We start from the raw sequence: 15693 nt of genomic DNA on the forward strand, positions 1-15693 counted from the left end.
GCGTTCCAAAATTGAATACAAAATTTAAAAAAATTAAATAACTAACAATAACAAAATATAAAATTAAGTTAAACAAAAATTAAAAGTAATCACGGGAACAAGATAAAAATAAGTATATAAGAATTAATATAATATCTCTAATAAAATTACTAATTTAATTGGTTAGAATTCTTAGTAAATTTTTTAATCATAAACTTTCATGCAGAGGGAAGACTTTCTGCATCCCTCGCATTCAAATATCATTCATGTAGTTTACTCCTATAAATCTGAATTTTTTCCGTTGTCATTGCCAAACATGGGGAATATATAGGTTTTATGATGGCTGCATCATTCCATTTGACTACAGAGTCTTGTGTTTGTGCCATTTGGGACTGAATTGTTGCATTGGATCCTTTTCTGATATTATATTTATGTTCTTTGAGTCTAAGTCCCAATGTTCTGGTGATTACTCCGATATAATCATTTTAAATATCCAATTGGTTATTATCGTATGGAATTCTATAAACTCCCGCTCTTCCTCTGACCTTATGCTATCTTTGTCATTTCTGAGGATTTTATATAAATTTCGGGCCCTTTTTATTAGCGTTCTGGAACCTTTCTTGTCCGCAACTACCTTCATAACGTTATTCATACTTTCATTATAGGTATACTTGATGACTCTAGTCGGGACACTTTTAAATGACCTTTTCTTGTTCGCTTCATATTTATTTACTATTCCTATGATTGTGCTTTTTCGGTAACCTAGGGTCTGGGCCACATTCATTATTCTATCAATTTCTTTAATCCTGTCTTGAATTGTGTCACAATACAAAAATGCCCTTCTTATCAGAGCACGAAATGCGGCCATTTTATAATTAAACGGATCTTTGGAATGGGCTGGTATATATAATGGGCTGTGGGGTGGTTTAATAAAAACACTAGTTGATAGATGGCCTTTTTTGAACTTGATGCTGATGTCTAGAAAATGCACATCTGTAGAACTCTTCTGTTCTAATCTCAATTTAAGGCCATCATCATTATGATTGATTTTATCCATAAAATCCTGAATTTTTCAGTTATTTTTCCATATTATAAAAAGGTAATCAACATATTTGCTAAAATAAACGATATCTTCTTTGAAATTGTGAATAATTCTCCTTTCTAGTCTCCTAACTACTAATTCGCATAAGATCCCTGAGAGTGGATTTCCCATAGGGACCCCTCTTCTCTGTCTGTACGTCTGCCCATTATATAAGTGAAACAAGATTCCTGGCACACCAATCTAGCCAGTTCCTCTACTTCGTTAGTGTAAGTAAGAAACTCATTGTTCTTGTCGATTAAGAAATCCAAAAGCGCTTCAACACATGATTCTGTCTTAACTGAAGGATAAATATTCTCATAGCCGAAAACAGTTGCAACCTCATCTTCCATTAACGAAATATTTTGTAAGTCTTTGACTACTTTCAGAGGATTAAATGTAACTAGTGCATCTGTGTCCAGCTGGGAAGATAAAAATTCTTGTAACTTTTTTTCTAATAGAAACGTGGGTCCTCTGCATTTTTCCACCACCGGCCTTATTTCTTTATCTGTTTTGTGCACCTAAGCAAAAGCGAACAATCTACGTTTTCCAGGTCTAAAGTTCCTGCATTTCTTGAGGAATGGTAAAGTCGTGGCAATATTAGAGACTTCTAGTTTCCTGACCCTTCTAACCAAGCTTCCAATTATCTTGCTGTCGGCATTTTCACATTCTGTCTTTTCAATGTAATCCATTAGTGCTTTGTTATAAGTAAGCTTTTTTATGAGAGCTAATTTTTTACTCTTATCAGCTCTAGTTATCACCAGTTCATTTTGCCTTAACCAATCTTTAGCCAGTTTGATGTCACCGCTTCTAATATCTCTTGTTCGGTTTCTCTGTCTATTGTTGATGACCGCTTCCCATCTGTAGTACTCCTTTTCCAAAGCATCTAGCCCGACTATGCTTCTTTCAATTTCCTGTATGGAAGTCTCCCAATTCATACGTTTGCAGGGACAAAATTTGGGCCTTTTTCTAGAAGCTTCATGATTCTTCTTGGTACCTATATTTGGTCATATACTTGGTAAGTAATAAAATTATTCTTGGTATTTTTACTAATCTGTTTATGTAAGATCCATTTTAGCTTCTTCACATAAATACTAGTATAATTCTTGTGGACAGCTTCAGTTAAGTCAACCACTCTCCTATTAACCATGACTAGTTTTTCAGGATCTTCATTATAAATTGCGTCTTCTAGGTTGACGAGTTCATTCAATAATCCTAATTTTCTGTTTTTAGCTATTCGGATAGACTTTTTGAAGCAAGCCAAACAAAATCTGTATTTCAGCGAACGGCATTCAGTAGGAATGCAATTCGGTAGATCGTCATGGAAAACACTCCGTTATTTAAACAAGCTTTTAAAAACTCTAATTTACGGGAAAATAAGAAAATGACAGCGGAAAAAATTCAGATTTATAGGAGTAAACTACATGAATGATGTTTGAATGCGAGGGATGCAGGAAGTCTTCCTCTGCACGGAAGTTTATGATTAAAAAATTTACTAAGAACTCTAACCAATTAAATTAGTAATTTTATTAGAGATATTATATTAATTCTTATACTTATTTTTATCTTGTTCCCGTGATTACTTTTAATTTTTGTTTAACTTAATTTTATATTTTGTTATTCCGTTAGTTATTTAATTTTTTTAATTTTGTATTCTATTTTGGAATGCTTTAGTTCCAGTTTAGTTCAGAACCTGATGATGGCCTGTAAATCAGGCTGAAAAAATTCGTTTTCGAAATGAATATTTTCTCGGCAAAGATAAGGTGTTATTTGTATGTTATGTTTAGTGTTTTGCTCAGTACCTTCTGATAGATACTATGTAATGATTATGATTGATATTGTCGTCGAGCAGTTATTGACGTAAGTGTCAAATACCATGTTAATTAGCAAGTGCTACCTCTTGCGTGTGCTCAGAAAACTTAAAATAACAACTAACCCCGTGTAACAACTAACCCCGGTCTCCCCTGTAAAAAGCACAAATGTTATATGTGTATACAGAGACGTTGATGTGACATAAGACAGTCGGTATTATGTCACATCAACGTCTCTGTATACACATATAACATTTGTGCTTTTTACAGGGGAGACCGGGGTTAGTTGTTACACGGGGTTAGTTGTTATTTTAAGTTTTCTGAGCACACGCAAGAGGTAGCACTTGCTAATTAACATGGTATTTGACACTTACGTCATTCTAACGCTACGTGAAATTTGGCGGTAAGAGGAGCTATTAGAGTTGTGATATCTTCATTTGTATCATTTTCCAACCTAAGAGTAATTTTTTTGTATTGTGATCCCCATCTACTTTTGAATACAGGATTGCATGGTAGGTTTCCAATGTTTAACATGCTTATTAACAGTATACGATAGTGTAATATTTTGTTGTAATTGCATAAATATCTTGAAATGCTCAAGAGTATTTCGCCATTTAATCAAAATGGCGGGATCGGGGCAAGTTGTTACAAAATGATTGGGGCATGTTGTTACATTGTAACAACTTACCCCATGTATTTGTCTGCTAGTATTTTTTATTATATTTCAGAAAATGCCACGAACACATAAAAGGTAAACCACTAGAGGTTCTACAGATGTGAAGCTGCAGCAAAGGATGTAGAAGAAAAGAAGTTATCACTTAGAAAAGCAGCTGATATTTATAAAATTAATTTTATGATTCTCCAACGCTATATCAAAAGAGTGGGGAAAAATAACGATACTTCTGCACCATCTGTCAACTTGGTTGGGTACACTAGGCACAGGCAAGTTTTTTCAGATGGACAAGAATCAAAACTCGAGGAATATATTGTTCATTCAAGTAGAATTTACTATGGTTTATCTTCCACTGATGTAAGGATGCTTGCGTACGAATATGGTGTTGCCTGTGAAGTCATCTTTCCGAAAAATTGGGACGAAACAAAGCGAGCTACAGAAGACTGGCTTTCAGGATTCTTAAAAAGGCATCCCAAATTATCCCTTCGAACTCCTGACGCCACGAGTTCATCTAGGGCAACAAGCTTTAATGCTCTCAATGTTGGACAGTTTTATGACAATTTGCAAGATGTTCTTCAACATCACCGATTTGAAGGGCACCAGGTTTGGAATATGGATGAAACGTGTGCAACTATAGTTCAAAAACAAAATAAAATCATAGCTGAGAAGGGCAAAAAACAAGTAGGAAGAACAACGTCCGCAGAAAAGGAAACTACTTTGACGATTGAAGTAGCAGTAAATGCTATAGGCAATTCTGTACCTCCCCTCTTCATATTTCCGCGTGTCCACTTTAAGCAGCATTTCATCGCCCAGGGTCCAACAGGTTGCATTGGTGCTGCTCATCCCAGTGGATGGATGACTGGACCAATTTTTTTGCAGTTTATGAAACTTTTCCACAAGCATTTATCATCATCTGTCGATTCGCCAGTTTTGGTAATTCTTGATAACCATATTTTTTATTTGTCATTACCAGTTCTTGATTTTTGCAAAGCAAACGGAATCTACCTGATGTCATTTCCACCTCACACTTCACATCGCACATTTTGTTTTAAGAAATATGTTCTGAATTGGTGCAATGGCTTTTTCTCTTACTATATATATGTGTATAATTGTTTCATTGTAAAAGTTTTTTAAAATAAATATTCCTTAAACTTTACATCATGTTTACTTTCACATTTTCAATTAATCTGCTTTGTTGGTATGGAAAAAGTAAATGTAACAACTTGCCCCGGCTCTGTAACAACTTACCCCACTAAGGGGTACATTGTTACAAAGTCGCACTCTTCAGAAAACTGAATATTTCAGAATGTTAATAAATTCATAGAAAAGTACAAAAATGTGGAATATATAGCTAAGAGAATGCTTAACCTGTCAGCAGACTTACAGATTTCTATGTTAAGTCAAACCTTCATAAAAAAATTTTAAGTAAAAACTGTCACAACTAACCCCGGTTTCCCCTATACAAAATGAACATTATTCTAGATAATTAAATCGAAATAGAATGTGATGTGATCAGTGTTGTTTCTTTGAATGTCCAATTAATAATCTAGAGAGAATTTCTAATGTTACTTTACAATAAGAGAACTGCACTGTATTTAGATGTCAGACACGAAAAATTCTGGTACTTCATGTTTCCAGCTCACTAGCAAGGTGCAAATTTGTGAGCAATTAGTAGCGTTAATTACCCATATCGACTTCACCTCTGATTGCCCATAGTTGACTAATAATAAATATTAACGTAAGAAATAAACTTACCTGATATTCTGTTTCTGATGATTGCTTTATAATCCAATTAAAATGCAAACATATCATTATTCCATAATTGACAACAAGTCCTAGTTTGATTCCTGCATCCTCTGTTAATTGTATAGTGATAAAAATTTATTAAATTGTAAAATTTAAGATGTTGAATATATTCACTTACCAGTATTCACGAAAACAATTATAAAAATAACAGTAATAATTAGATATATGTAACTAATTATTTGACCGTATAAGCAATTCCATCGATTTAAAGACACGTATAAGAACCATGTTGCAGTGTGTCTGTCCTGATATTCATTAAACGTAGATTTAAATTTGCTTTCTGCATTAAATGCTCTGATTGTTGTAAGTCCGTACAGGGTTACACTCAGATGAGAAAATACCGGGCTTCTCGCTACCAAAATAAATTTGTTACATGATGTTTATCAAATGATTCATTCAAATAATAAGTATTTCTTAGGATTTAGAGAAATTTACTAAATTAAAAAATTAATTATTAAAATGTTCTTGTCATATCATCAAATACAATAAACTTTAATTCATAAATACATACATTTTCCTTCTAGATACTTTATGCTATTCAAAACTCTGTTATGAGTAGTCCACATAACATAAAACGAGATCAAGAGAAAAAATGTTATTATTAAGAAATAAGGACAGATTAACGCTTCAATTACAATCATTCCGATAGAGAAGCCAGATGCCTGAAATTATAAAACATCAGTTATGAAATGATCATGTTGCTGTATATTCAAATAATTATTCTTTGTACCTGAATTAATTTTATGCTAATATGAAAAAATAGACGCTTATAGAATACGAAAAGTAATAGTAAAAGCAACAATAAATTTACCATTATTAATGTTCACACATTCTAGTTCCATTTTTGAATAAGATTAGATTAATGGACACGGTAATGCAACAATTATATGATTTCTATAAAATTCCAGGGAAGATTCTCAATAAAAATCTAGCCATATTTATGTGTTAGACCTCAATAAAACAGAAAAAATACACGGAGACCTGCCCTAGGTGAGGAGCAAACCTTTATGTTGGCGTTCAGTGAATTTATGCACTCTTTTTACTTCAGGTGCTTCCCGTAACTTTAAAGACATCGTATAAAATCATTTACACAAAAGAAAATTGCATATGATATTTATTTTTAGAATATTTATTCTTTAATGAGTGTAAACTTAAATAATGATAATATTTTCTAATGAGAGAAAACAATTAACATAATCGTCTCAAGTTCAATTCAACGTCCCAAAAATATAAAAGAGTGTTGATATTTAGACACGGGAGGTTAACATTAATCGAGCAGAACTAGTAAAAATGAGTGCAGTTGATTATAATTAAAAAATTAACGATGGGCCGAGGCAAATGAACAGACATAGAGAAAAGTGAAATTTTTGCTCTTAGAGGTGAAAATCACTCTCCAACAGCAATTGCCAAATAATTAAATCCTTCATCCAATGTAATCGAAAACGATCGACTATAGTGGATTACACATTATAGTTCAATATGGTCAAACGAAATTAACGGGACCTACTTCAAAATTTAGAAAGAATAAAACAAATCATTGTTTATCAGATTGCCAGAAACGAAATGTGATTTCGGAAGTTAGCAACAACACCCGAGTTTAATGTTGTCGAATCAGCTTCTGGTAGAGTTGGTCAGACAGGCCGGCATCTTGCATTTAGTTCAAATAGGCCTGCTCCATCACTAAAGCCCACACACAAAGTGAAACCTTTACTCTGGGCCAAGGCAAATATGAGCTGGACAGATACGTGAAAATAGTACAAATCAACCTTGGTAGTCGAGATAGTTGTGTGAGAATCAAATGAGGGGAGAAAAATAACACTAAGATGACTTAAGCCAGTGTATGTCAACATTCTGAACTGAGAGAGTCTCGATTTACGCTCTCTCGGTGTAGAAAGTGACCCTTTTCTCGCAAACTTTTCACATCCTGAAGTATTTTGCTCGTTAAATATACCAAGGAACGGCCGAATCCTGCTGTCTTTGTTCCTCCAATCGTACGGATTATTGTCTGTGCTTCACCTATTGCAACCGAATGCTTCACCTATCTATACGCTGAGGTTTATTCTACGCACCTCGAAGAGGAACTGAACCACTTCGTGTTCATCCCCTATGATTAAGGTAATTTTGTGACTTCTCTATCTTCCTGTGATGATAGCCTGTATAACCGCAAATACTAGACTATACTAAATTATGTTGACATGTTTTACAATCGTTTGTGCCGTTCAATAAATGTTTAAGTGTAAACTGTATTGAAGGGCTCTTTCCAACTGAATCTCGTCATCTCCTACATCATCCTCTTATTCCTAGTATCACATACGAAACCGCGATACTGCCATCCGCGAAACGCTTAAAACACGTGTAGTAGGCTTAACCTACTCGGTGTCCTCACGTTGAACCTTACAGTTGTAGTCACCGCTGGCTTGATTTGAGAAGGTACAAAGCAGTATATTCGAAATGATAACAAGCAGGAGGTCAATTATGGTGTACAGTTATTTTAGTTGGCAAGAAAATTCCTTTTTTTTTTTTCGAAAGCGTACAAAAGCAAATGATTATCAGGACATATTGAAGGACAATCTCTTTCCATTTGCAGAAAGTATTGCTGAGAATCGATAGCTGTTTCAGCAAGACACATCTTCCATTCACACAGCGAACTCTATATATGGATGGTTTTTGGCTAATGGAGTGTCAATTGTTAATTGATCAGATCTAACTCCTTCCCTTAATTCAATGCAGAATCTTCAAGAGATTCTGGCTAGAACTGTATACGCAAATGAGCAGCAGTATAATAATGTGGAGTAACTAAAATGAACGACAATTTGTTACTGGAAAAAATAAGCGCATCTGTCTGATACTTTCAATACCAGACCACATTTGGAAAGTTAGCCAAAGGAGTTTTCATTGGATATTACTTTGTTGTTAAATATAACTTCTTAACATTTTATTAGTTGTTTCAGTTAATTTTGTTGTATGCTTTTATATTGTTTCTAGAGTAAAAATTGATTGTAATCCTATAAAAATATTCTGCCTTGACTTGTTATGTCTAATTACACGGTTATCATTTTATATGAATATATGAAAGTTCAAGCAAGCCGAAAATGACTTATTTTTGCAGAGAGTTTTTAGTGTAAATATTTTTGTACTAAAATTAGTACTGTCTTTATATTTAGGGACAGACATGATATATTAACAATATAAAGCAAGGAGTAAAACATTTTATTAAAGATGTCATGATTTATATGTTATTTATATCTTTATTTAACTGTAGGCCTACTAATATATTTGTGTTATATACAAATTCCTGTTACTACTCGAAAATATAATTAATCGAAACTTACTCTTATGGCTTCATAGAAAACAAATGTCAGCATATCATCCATATTATTAACATCTTTTGAAAATCGGTTTAGAATTTTTCCTAAAATGTCACAAGATTTATAACTTTAATTGTAACAAATAAAATTGTGTGAAATACATTTATGTTATCATTATTAACATTACTATAAATACAATGTTTAGCAATTACAACTACAAATAATCATGCAAAATTTTTTGAACTGAAATGTTTCCATGCAGATTTTCCTCTGAATACAAACTTATAACCAAACTTTTAATACTATTCGATGTGCATGCTTTTAATTATGTGTGGTATTATGAAATATACTTAATTTCTCTTACGATAAAATATTCTTACCTCTTCTGAAACATATCTATGGTGAAAAATTCTGAGAGATTCTTACTCACGAAAAGAAATTTGATAAAAATATTTTGATTCTGGTTTTTGTGTCAGTATCTTCTAGCATAACCAGAATCAATATTTAAGGGAATTTAGAAGTGCAAACTTACTTTTGCTACTGTACTACTGTAAATGTAGCTACTACCACTGTGGATAGTAAGAAAAATCTTGTATATAAATGCATTCATTTATTTAAGTCTTACAAAAGTGCAGATAGAGTCTTTCTACGGTAATAAAATCATCTGCTGGATATCGCGATGGTTCAAACTTGCCCTCGGTTATTATTGTGCCAATCGATACGGTGGAAAACAGTGATATCCTGTATGCTTTTGTAAATAAACTGTACATATCAAACAAGTTGAGTGCGGATGTGAATTTCCTACGAACGTACTGGAACATCTGGAACATCTCAGGCCGTGCAAATTTAAGTAAGCCATTTGAGGAGTCGGATGACGAGACTGGAATCATCATGCATATCATTAAAAATATCTCAATAATTTTGAAGATTTTGTCGAAAAAATCCATCGTGTGAATTTTATCATCCAATTAGAACATTTCGCAATGTTTACTGATGGAAGGCGTTTCGATGGATTCGCATTTCGATTCAACGTAAAAGTAATATTTTATTTCTCATAGTCCGAAATTTTTCAGTTTACTTCCATTTTTTGCAAACTACATTAATTAATTGCTATAAACGTAAATACATTGAATTTTAATACATTTAACGGACAGGTATTCAATAATTAACCATAGCATAACAAAAATTATTCTATTCAATTTTAATGTTTTCCAGAAACATACGTAATATTGAACAACAGCATGATTAGATAAGAAATGTGAATAATGCACGTAGTTATTTAATTTAAACCTATTCTCGACAGTGTTTTTCTTTCTAAATTTTCTTAAATTGTTACCTTAAAAACTAATACATATTTTATACGTACCTGCAGGATTGTTGTCCATAAATGATATTGGAGTATGAATAATACAGCGAAGCATGTTATTATGAAGGTTAATAGATGCAGAGACGAACATTTCGTACAACAATGAACCAGAAATTAATGTGACGAAAAATATAGCACAAACCAAGCCCAAATAAATGTATATGTTAATTTCCAGAACATGGAAATCGATGGATTTCGTATTGTTAATTGTCCGTGATTTTGATGTAAAATTTTTCATTTGTAAATTTTCAATATAGCTTTTGTTATCTTGTAACCTGAAAATTAATAATAAAATAATTTCTTATTTGAGAAAATATGTCAGCATTTTTTTAACAGAATAAATTACGAGCAAACAATTAATAACAACACGTAATAAGTTACTAACTAAAACTGTTTACAATATAATAAAGCAAAGTGTAAGGTATATGCTTATAAGCATGAATGCTTTGCATTCCAATTCTCTCAAATGTTTACTTCATGAGTAATATAGTAATATATGTTTTCTTCATGAGTAAAATTCAGAAGGTATATAGAAGGTATTGAATTTTACAGCAGGTATGTGGATGATTGCATAATAATTTTTGATAAAACGAAAAGAAATGAAGATATAATTATAAATAAGACCAATAAGATGAAAGAGAATATCAAATTTGAATTAGAAAAAGAAAAACAGAATAGTATAAATTATTTAGATATAACAATAGAAAGAAAAAATAATAGATTAATTTACAAGAAATATGTTAAACCAATACAAATACCCAAAATAATTAATTATAAATCTGTTATCCCGGTCAGCATGAAATATAATATATTTCAAAATGTATATGAATACAATAAAACAAATAACAGGTGAAATAGAATCACAAAAACAAGAAGAAGAAGAAATAATTAAACTGTTCATTTTAAACGATTACCCAAAATGTATAATAAAAATATGGCTTGAAAAACTACATAATGACAAACAACCAAAATCAATAGATAAAGAGAAATAAATTTATTAAATTAAGATATGTTCCAAAATTATTTGAAAGAATTAAAAATGTAATAAAAAATAGAATCAACTTAATACCGGAAAAAATAAATTCAACTAAAAAACAATTATGTTACAGAAAAGAAGAACAATATGATATAACAGAGGAGAAAGGAATAGTATATTCATTTGATTGTAATTGTAATCCAAAAGAAAACATATATAAGAGAAACTAAAAGAAAATTAAAAATAAGATTAAGTGAACATATCAGAGCAATTAGAGGAAACTATGCAAATTCAGCAGTAGCTGACCATTGTAATACAGAAGGTTGTGCAATTGATTTAAATACGGTAAAAATCAGGAAAAAAGGAAAAAAAAAAAAACAATTATAAAAGACAACCGTATGAGCATTTAAATATAATTAGGCAAACTAATAAAATGAATAACAACAATGGTAGAGATATCCACCAATCATGGTTAAGCATTATAAGAAGGGGAGGAAGAGGTATAAAAGATGTGTTGGGAACGTATTAGTTTCGTATTTAATTCTGCTGGGTACGAGTATGAATCAACAAGAAGTAAGTTAATTGATATAATAATAATTTAGATAATAATTAAATTTATCGTTTTAAACTGCTTTTAATGTATAAAAATTAAGAATGTGTAAAATTGTATGGTTGCTGTGGATCGTGAATTTAAGTGGAAATGTAGTGAAGATCGGAAATACAGAAATTGTAAGAATTTTTAAATTTATTGTCGGGAAATGTTTGTGTTTTTAACTAATTTTAGTTATAATTGTACCAAGAAATGTTTTTATTGTTAATTGTAGAAAGTGTCGTTTAAAGGCCTGCTGAGGAGGGACGAACAAGTCCGAAACACATGTTTAAAGTGTATGTGTTCAGGTGGACTAAATAAAGAACATTATTTTTGATCTGTAAGACTAAATATCTGCATCCATAATTTTCAGTATAATAAGTCCTGTTAATATATAGAAAGTACTAGTATACAGAATGAATTTTAAATAGTAGCAAGTTATCATTCGTTGTTCGCTTAAATGCAGCAACAATTTTGTACATAATTTTGTTCAGTGTGTGGATGTTGAAGAGTTTCTTTTTCAGGAAAGTGATTGCTCGTATTATGTTAATTTTGCTAAATTTATTATTAAAATTATTAATTTAAATAATACTTGGCTATCGAAAATTTAATTTAATTATAGTAAAAATCGTACCATTTAATGATCCAATAATCACTAAAACTGAGTAGAGTCTGCGATAGAATTAGCATGAAAAGTATAAGAATTTTGAAGAGTAAACCTGCTCCGGCATTCATATATGCTTTATAAACAGATATTCCTGCTATTCGAAATTGGTGATTCTTGTCAGATACTTCATTATATGTTGTTTTCTATAAAAATTAATATTTTGAAAAATATATATCAACGATTCATAATAATATGTATTTATTTAAATTGCTAGCCAGAGTGGCCGAGTTAGGTAAGGTGTCAATCTAGCAATCTTCCAGTCCTGGGAATAAATGCAGTTCCCGTATTCATTTGAATGGTGGAATTAAACCTTGTGTTTTGTGAGGTGATCTGTCAACTCACCATGTAGTTTCACCTTTCTGGACGTGGCTGTACTTAAGACTAGCTTGAAGCAAAGCGCAAATAATGCCTATAGGTAGGGAAAACAGCCAAAAAGTCATCCACGAAGAATCAAAAAATTTAGCTTCCTCCAAAATATGAAGATCTAATAAAATTCACACCAATTATTGATATGTTCAATATCCTTTATGTAGTTTATAATATATATATATGAAATAAATTATAACAATACGAGTTGTATCATATCCTATAAAATCGGTGGAAAACTTGTCTGTTATGTGAAAACTACAAGAATGGATTCTTTATATATTGATACATCCTGAAATATAGTAATGAAAATGTAGTACATTAGTTGGAATGTTTATACCACGCACACTAAAAACATAACAAGATAGTTATTTCCCCCACTTATCTTTGAAAGTGACTGAAGATAGTAGAGGAATATAATGTAAATACAAAAATAATATAATGGCAAATGTAAGTTAAACAAAGTAATGGAATGAGAAATAAATTTAAATACAATGAAGTACTTGAATGAAAATAATAAATTTCTAAGAAAATTGAATTAAAAGAACATTTAGAAATAAAAAGAAAGTGTAAGAAAATGCTTAATATATAGTTCCCATTATTGCAGTTAGAAGATGTCAGAATAGAGTGAACGTAAAATGAGATGAATTATACTGTATAACCTAGTTTAAATGTTCTCTAAAACAGTTATTTTAAAAGTTTTAAATAATCAGAAAATTTAAGAAAACTTTTGTACTGTAACTATTGTAAATAAAATTTATATAATTGTAATACACTCAAACCTGTTTTTGTGCGGTCTTTTTTTGTGCAATTTTTTATTTGTGCGATGTGTTTTGTGCAATTATTTTGTGTGCAGTATATCAATTTGATTGAAATTCATATACCGCACACAAAAATCACACAAAACAAATCGCACAAATAAAAAATTGCACAAAAAAAGACCGCACAAAAACAGGTTTGAGTGTATATATAGTTTTCAATAAAAATAAAGACGAAATCTGCCCAAAGGGGATCACACTTATTTTCGATGTTCCTAGACAATACACTTTTTCGGCGACCGACTTTTCTTTGTAGGCTACATGTCGCTGGTAGTATAAAATAGTTCTTGTAAAACACAAAAATATTTTCAATTAAAATTATAAAATAACTTCTTAAAAAGGAACTGGTGATAACAGATGTCTCGCTTACGTCCATCAATACCTTCTGGGGGTGTAACTGCTTTTATCTACTGGAAACTAGATCTGGAAAATGCAGATTTTTTAAAAAAGGAAAGCTGCCCCCTGGTGACGACACTTGTAGAGTTTATCCATAATTTTTTTTTCGTCATATTTCGTCAATTTACGTATAGTTTTGTAAATGTACTGAACATCATTTTGTGACTTATTTAATGTTGACACATTTGGAAAATCGTACTGCAAACAGGTAAACTGTTTATGGAATATTTAAAAAAATTCTGATTAACCATTATTAATGTAGACTTACCACAAAAGTGAATAAACAACTACAGATTATTATTTTATAATCTTTATAAAATTTTGAAGCATTCTGATTAATGTCAGCCTATAGTAGAAAACAGAAGTGGAGATTTTCAGTGTACAAAAAATGGGAAAACACTAATAAACCACAATAAATTTTGGAAAATACAACAATAACACTTTCACTTTTAGGCTATTCTAATGCTAAAGTATTCAATATACATAATTGTTTTCTGTATATAAAGGCAATAAATCATTGTTGTTATTATGTGTTAAACTGATTTTCAGGAAATTATTCGGAAACTTTCTATGAGCAACTGGCCGCTACTTAGGTGTCACATATATAAATGCCAGGAAAACTTTACGTGGGCAGGTCGTTAATAAGGCACAAATCTCACAACTAGTGTTTGCGGATTTATTTACTCGGCCTCTCACTGGCACAAAACAATAAGAAAATGAACAATAAAGATATAATTAATTAACAAATGCATTTAAATATTGTACCAGACGTGACTTACTACGTCATTATCAATGATATCTTCAATGGGATGAATCGTGCCAACTTGTTTTTTGTAAAATGTTTCTTCTTCTTTAAAAGAGACCTTTGATAGTTCTATGTTTTGCACAGAAGTTTCTTTGTCTAATGCAATTCCTGTATACTTTTCTACGTCATCCAATTCATTATACTTACCGATAGCTTCACATTTTCCCTAAGACAAAATCATGTTTTAACAATTTTTTGTACTGTATATTTATATTATATAATAAATGTATTTTTTTTATAAATAAATTTAAATAAAAATATATTTATATTTACATGTTAGTTACATAATATCTATTTAAATGTTTTCTATGCGAAGAAGTTGAAAATCGTAACACAATTAAAGAAATAGTATACGCGTTACCGAAAAAAAATGTATAGTGATTTTTATTTACCGTATTCTTAATATAAATTTATTTTTACATCACAACATACAATCTACTAGTATACTGTGTTAAAATTAAATAAGAACTTTATTATTATTTCCCTTTTTTCCTGTTTTATTACTAATATTTTTACTAGTTTTTAGTTTCCTATTACTCCAAAAGATTTATTAGGTCACATTTATTTAATTTGAAACGTCTTCTATGATTTTTATTAAGCCAATCAGCTTCATCAGCTAACCCGATAATGATTAAAGCAATACACCAACCAAAGCCGAATTATCGGCCTAGAAACGGCTATAATAATAATTTATAAGATAATTTGGTATTAGGCGTCATCTCTTGCTAAATTTAATTATTATAATTTTAATTAAATAATTTAGAACTAACTGGAAAAAAAAATCGGCCCAAAGCGGGACTCGAACCCGCAATTTCTGCATATCGTGTAGCTGCATTGCTAATTACGATAACCGAACCTCCGGTCCGATCTCCTCTTTTAATATATATAAGCTTACGTTACGACCATCGACGGCCATTACAATGCCGGCTGGGAACATGCAGAAGTTGCGGGTTCGAGTCCCTCTTCGGGCCGATTCTTTTCTTCCAGTTAGTTCTAAATTATTTAAATTATTTAATTAAAATTATAATTATTAAATTTAGCAAGAAATGGCGCCT

General features: G+C 31.1%; 1 protein-coding gene across 1 annotated transcript in view; it reads right to left on the minus strand.

Moving 5' to 3' along the window:
- The window catches only part of LOC136977326 (ATP-binding cassette sub-family C member 4-like), a 107297-nt gene that overhangs the window by 9150 nt on the left and 82454 nt on the right, over positions 1-15693 (minus strand). The window contains exons 15-21 of the mRNA XM_067272794.1: positions 14613-14804; positions 12221-12396; positions 10022-10296; positions 8680-8759; positions 5859-6009; positions 5466-5699; positions 5297-5397 (exon numbers count right to left, since the gene is read on the minus strand). Coding sequence (XP_067128895.1) covers positions 5297-5397; positions 5466-5699; positions 5859-6009; positions 8680-8759; positions 10022-10296; positions 12221-12396; positions 14613-14804 — 1209 coding nt within the window. The remainder of the gene's footprint in view (positions 1-5296; positions 5398-5465; positions 5700-5858; positions 6010-8679; positions 8760-10021; positions 10297-12220; positions 12397-14612; positions 14805-15693) is intronic.

The sequence above is a fragment of the Centruroides vittatus genome, unplaced genomic scaffold, assembly GCF_030686945.1.
Source record: "Centruroides vittatus isolate TY-2023 unplaced genomic scaffold, ASM3068694v2 contig_453, whole genome shotgun sequence".
NCBI lineage: Eukaryota > Metazoa > Arthropoda > Arachnida > Scorpiones > Buthidae > Centruroides > Centruroides vittatus.